This window comes from Myiozetetes cayanensis, unplaced genomic scaffold, assembly GCF_022539395.1.
Source record: "Myiozetetes cayanensis isolate MyiCay16 unplaced genomic scaffold, myiCay2020 scf18, whole genome shotgun sequence".
Taxonomy (NCBI): domain Eukaryota; kingdom Metazoa; phylum Chordata; class Aves; order Passeriformes; family Tyrannidae; genus Myiozetetes; species Myiozetetes cayanensis.
The window spans coordinates 7,127,414-7,133,413 of record NW_026087389.1 but is presented as its reverse complement, the minus strand read 5'-3'; the positions used below and the strand labels follow the sequence as shown (position 1 = coordinate 7,133,413).

At 48.2% G+C, this 6,000-nt stretch overlaps 1 protein-coding gene across 1 annotated transcript in view; it reads left to right on the top strand.

The window, feature by feature from the left end:
• Positions 1-727: 727 nt before the first annotated feature.
• Positions 728-6,000, top strand: part of SYNPR (synaptoporin) — a 102,930-nt gene continuing 97,657 nt past the window's right edge. Inside the window, exons 1-2 of the mRNA XM_050312677.1 lie at positions 728-854; positions 947-1,012. Of these exons, the coding sequence (XP_050168634.1) occupies positions 837-854; positions 947-1,012 (84 nt within the window). The 5' untranslated portion in view covers positions 728-836. The remainder of the gene's footprint in view (positions 855-946; positions 1,013-6,000) is intronic.

Here is a 6,000-nt window from a genome sequence, read left to right as displayed (position 1 = left end):
AACTCGCTCCATCACAAAATCCTCACTCTAGTGTTTTAATGTCACAAGGAGCTGGAAACGCTGTCAGTGAGCGTGGATGTACACATGGAGCCTCCACTCCTGCCAGGCTGTGCCACCCAGGATGTACTGGAATTACTAAGGCTCTGCCGGGAAACGAGGCCAGGACAACAGCAAGACAGAAAACGCTGTTCTGCTGTCAAGGAAATGCTCGAAAAGCAGGAGGGAACGAGGGCTGGGAGCGCAGAGATGCAGCCCTGCGGCCGCGGGGGCGGCGGGCGAGTTCGTCCCGGGAGGGCGAGAGGGGACGGAAGGACAGGGGGCGGTGGGTGCCATCCCTTAAAATATGAACAGTTTCCGTGCGGGCGGTGGGGATGCAGTTTGTTTTCTTTTATTTATTTATTTATTTATTTATTTATTTATTTATTTATTTATTTATTTATTTATTATTTTCCCCGACGTCTTCCTTCTCTTTTCCACCCCGAAATAACAATTTTAAAAAATATATATTTTTAAAAAATAATAATAATAATTAAAAAGCAACGCTACATAAAAAAAAATACTAATTAAAAAAAATGATAATAATGCAAAGGAAAAAAAAAAAATTTTTAACGGCGATTCAAAAAGTGCCGGAGCGGCTGCCAGGGGCCGGGGCGGCTCCGCGGGAGCAGCGGGCGGGGCCGGGGCGGCTCCGCGGGGCGGTGCAGGGGGCGCGGGCCCCGCCCGGCTGCTCCGCCCGGCCTGCGCGGGGGCAGCGCCGCGCATCCCGGTGGCGGGCGGGAGGTTCCGCTCCGCTCGGCTCCGCGCCGCTCGGCTCCGCTCCGCGGGGCTGCGGCGCCATGGAGGCGGTGGACCAGGTACGCGGAGCCCCGCGGGCGGCGCGGGGTGGGGGAGCGCGGAGCGGGCGCGGTGCTGACCCCCCTCTCTTTCTCTCTCTCTCTGCCCGCAGCTCGCCTCCGCGGGCACTTTCCGCGTGGTGAAGGAGCCGCTGGCCTTCCTCAGGGTGCTCGAGTGGGTGAGTCCCGGGGCGTGGGGGGTGCCGGGGGGGCTGTCCCCAAAGTGCGCGCCCCGCGGAACAGGTGGGAGCTGGGCCGGGCTGGCGACAGGGACGCGGGGGCTGGGGACGGACACGGGGCTGGCGACTCGCGTCCTACAGCGCTGGGGCCGGCGGGGCGGGCTGGGGGCTGGGTTTGTGGGTGCGTCCCCCCTCATCCTTGAGCTGGCTGTAAACGAATTTAAAAAAAAAAAAAAAAAAAAAGGGGAAAATAAAATCCTCATTATGCATTTAGCCAACTTGTCTCTGGGCCGAGCGGGGAAGGAGGCAGATAATTGGTGTGCGGAGCAATGTCACTGTGTGTTGCTCTGATGCTCATTCGTAGTGAAGTCTGCAGGTCAAATGACATCCATCGCCAGTAGGTCTGCGGGAGCAGAGAGCCTCTCTGAACGGAAAGTTCAGAACATGTCATGGAGGATTAATCACATTCCCCTAACGCCGACTGGCTGGGGAATTATGTAAGCCGCGTATTTTGGGGGGCGCGTCCCCGTGCGGGTGCGTTTATCCACATGTTCACACCTGCCACACGCAGCCCGGCCGCGGGGTGCCTGCCAGGGGGTGTTTTGGTGTGCTGGGGGCAGCTGCTCGCCCTGAACCCTGTGCCTGCTCACCAGCAGCAGCTTCTCTTCCCCTCTGGACTCCTCGAAGCACTGGGTCCCACGGAGCTGGGTGATGGAGATGTGGTGGTGCCATGGGCCTGGGATGAGGTGGCCCCGCAACGGGGTCACCTGCATGTGGTGGTGGATGGATGACATCCCTTTCATTCCTTGCCCAGAGCTCCACAAACTCACATGGTGCTGCTGCTCAGGCTTCGAGGAAAAGTCAGGACATCTGGGGGTTGAGCCCCAGGTGCTGATCTGAGGGTGCTTCAGCCACGCTGCAGTGCTCGCCACAGGGCAGAAGAATGGGGAGCAAAGCTATTCCTATGGCAAATACTCACTGGGAGTGTAGTCTTTTGGCTGTCTGCCTGATGAGGCAATGTCTAGTGGAAGTTGGGAAGCAAGCTCTTCTGGGAAAGGCTCTGTACTGGTGGGCATGGGCTGTGCCCTCAGGGAAGCTGTTGGCCCCGGTGGGTGCATTGGCATCCTCGGGACACTGAGTGGGAACTCTTCTCTTGGCAGTTTCCTGGGTCTGTAACTTCTTCCAACAGCCAAATACAAAAGCTGCCTTTGTCATGTTTGGAAGCCACATGTGGAACTCTCCTGGCTGGTTTAAGTGCACATTGCTTGTCTGTGTACGTGTACATGCACATGCGGTATGTAAAGAGAGCTCTTCTGACACGGCCAAGGTGTGCCAGTCCTTGGGAATGTGGGACAAGGATGCAGAGCGTGTTAACATTTGAGATGATCTGTGAAAGTACTTTTTCTCCTTTTGACATGTATGTGTAAGTAGAATTAAGCATATTTTAGCATATGATATTTCAGAGCATGGAAGACTTTTTTTTTTTAATATACTTGAAAGGCTTTTTGGATTACCCAAATTCCATCTCTACTCAATTAATCTTTTTGCTCCCATCTTCCTCCTCTTCTTACCATGCCTCCCAACTGCTATTCCACCTCTCTCTACCATCTCTGGTCTCGACTAACTGTCCATCTCTCCCTCAAACTCCTTTTATCAGCCTAATAATAATTTTAAACTTTAAAAGAAGACCAAGTGTTTCAGCCAATTCTGTGTCCACTTCCATGTCCTCCGGCAGCCTCGCAGACCTCGTTGCACTTGGTCAGAACAATCAAATTACACCCTTTAACACCTCCCACTTGAGTCCTAGATTGCATCTGCAGAGAAATAAAGTTCATAGCCCAGCTGGTGACGCAGCAGTTCTGGGCGTTGGGTGGCTCTCGTGCCTGGGGGGAGGCTCTGTGGTGTTGCAGCACAGATGGCAGAGCTGTGGGGGTTCCTCAGAAAGGCTGGTAGGGTGGAGGTGGTGCAGGCTGAAAATGTCCTCAGCTGGTCCAGGCAGTCCAGCCTTGAATTTGTGCTCTCGTTTGGGTTGGCTCACAGTGGTTCTGGGGTGAGCATGTCTTTACTCGTAAACCTCTTGTACAGTGATGCTGTTGAAACTTTTGTTTTTGTGAGTGCAAATATTTGCAGGTCTGGAGGCAACTGAGGTGGCTGTAGGTTTCTCAGGTGTGAAACTGTAACTGTTGAAGAATTAATCTCTAGGTGTGCAGATGCCAGCTTGCCTGGAGTCTGGCTCAGGCATCATGGAACTCTATCTCGAGCAGCAGGGACCTTATCTGACCTTCTTCAGTCTCCTGTTTTGACTGTCACCTAACACCCAGAGAGAAGCTGCTGAGATAAGAATGATTCTTGAATATTCACAGCACTGTAATATGTTTTCATTTGTATTTCCCATGTACTTTGTAATCTTATTTTCAGCCAAGAAATTGCATTTAGAAGCTATTAGGAGACAACATTGGCTCAAGCTCAGGAAAGGTTAAGAGAAAGAAAAAAGTCCAATGAGTGACTTATAGCAAGTAAGCAAAAGTTGCATTTTTTGAACTCTACCTTGGCAATAAAGTTTGTGGATCACAAATCTGAGCTTGGAAAACTACATGCAGCTGTACTGGGTCAGCCCTGGGTGTTTCCTGCGTTTAGTCAACTCTGGCTTCATGGCATGTGCTGGGGGCAGGGAAGAGCTGTTTAAAAGCTGTATTTGTTCTTGCTTCTTTTTATTCCCCTGGCTGTTACTCCACAGATCTTTGCATGAGAAGAGTGTTCTTCTGAAGCTTATTTCTCATGATAATCTACTGTGGCACTACAACTAGTAGCAATGTCACAAACACTCTTACAACTTCACTTCAGAAATGATTCTCTTATACAGGCACCTGACAATAATGAATAAGGAAGGATGAAAGAGAAGAAATATGTTCATTTGTCTCCCTGGATTAATTTTAGTCCTGCAACTCTCTGGATGTGTTTAGACTGTTTTTATTGGGGTCCACAAAAAGTGAGCAAGACAAAGCAAGTTTGTCACTTTCAGTCTGTTTGTTTTGCAGTTGCTGCTTCTCTGGAGACCTAGAAAAGGAAATTAGGTGAAAAGCAGGGCCCTGGCCTTGCAGTGTGGCGGGTATAGGAACTATCTTATGTGTAATCAGGTTGTTACTGACAAATACATTTTTGTAAAAATGGAAACTTTGTATCCCTGGGCTGCGGTTTTTAATTACTCTGAATTGCCACAAACAACTTTCTTCCTGCAAACCCAAAGCAACCTGATATTTGTCCAGTTTCCATGTAAAGTAACAGGAGCTGCAGCGCTGTCCTTAATGCCTTTCCCTGTATTCTGTCATAAAGAGGAAGGATGTAGAAACTCCACCATTTTGCCAGTCAGGAAGTGGTGTCATTGCCTTGATCATCATCTACAGGTTGGTGTTTTAAAATACTTTGCAGTGAGCTCCCTGCTCCACCAGCTTGCAGCCCTGTCTGGGCTGGTCTGGGCAGAGCAGAGGGATATTTTCGGCACAAAGACCATACAATAACCCTGTCTAAGCCAGTGCTGTTTTTATTAGGGCACATGTGAATCATTTATGTTGCAGGACAAACCTCGTGGGTTTTTTTGATAGGACAACTTGGAAGTGGACATTTGGATGATCAATGAACCCAAATGTGTCTGAGGAGTTGTTTTAATTCTTGTCTTTGTGCAGAAAAAAATACATTCCAGATATTGCATGACTGGAATTCGTCACTGCTCATGAGTATCTTCATGGGATGTGCCAGAGTTCCAAAGCATTGCGAGGCATTTGGACAGCAAATCTCTGGTGGAAATTGGACAAAGATGGTTTGAAAAATCTGTGTGTAGTGTACATGGACCAAGCTAACCTTGCTTTGCTTCGTTGCCTTCACGCTGTGATCATTTGACTGGTGAGACAGGAAAAAGGCCAGGCTGCTGCCTGCCTGGCAAGAGTCAACCTTGCTTTGATTGTATAGATTCTGAAAGGGTTAGCACCCCTTGCCTTGCAAACAGATGCGTATTTGGGAGGCAAAGGGAATCTGAATTTTGAAAGACTGATAATAAGTCTTGTCTTTTGTCCTAGTGCTGATTGCTCATCTGGCCATGGAGTGCTTTTGTTGGATTATATTTACATGCATATGAATGGACATAAGTAGCTGCATGTTTTCAAGTGTGCCCTAGAAAAGCCTAGATATCTTGAGATGCTGAAAATAAATGGAAAAGAAATAAGAAGGTAATGCTTGCATGAAGCACGTGTGATTAGTGGTTTGCTCTATATAGTTTATTATGGGCCTGAAATATTTTATAGTTGCTTGAGACTCTTCATCACATTTACTTATGTTTGTTTTTTGTTTAACCAGAAGGCTGCTGTCTACTCTGGCATGGGCAGAGACTTTAGGTGATGGAGCAGGGTAACCTTGTTGAAGCTTAATGCTCCATGGATGGAGGGTGGACGAGTTGAGTGTTTGATCTTCTCTACCCTCATATTGAAAGAAAAGCCTTCAAAAAAAATAATATTTCTTACTGCCTGCTGATGTTGCTTATACAATGCCAGGATCGGTTGCTGCATTTGGTGTTCAGACCATCCATCTTGATGTGTAAGATGCACAAACACATTAAAAATGTATTGTCAGTTCTTTTGATGCCTGCCTTAGGATGGGGGTACTTAGCTGTTCTTGTGAACCTGGTCCCAGTTGCTGCCTCAAAGGTCTTGTATGTGTAGTGTCAGGTCAATAAAACATGTGCCACTTAATCAAAAAATGTAAATCCATTTCTATGGTATTTTAATATTAGAAAGGTAATTACCGTGTAACTAACCCTTCCCTGTAAGCTGTCATTAATTGGATGATTTCTTATAGGCAGCTTAGCATAATGCATGCAAAATACACTGCAGCTCTGCATAGGCAAAAATTGCCACAGTGATCCGATGGGATGTGAGTGTCCAAGAGACCTGAGCCCTGCCAACAGGCTTCACCATTCCTTGGCTTTGGACCTGCAA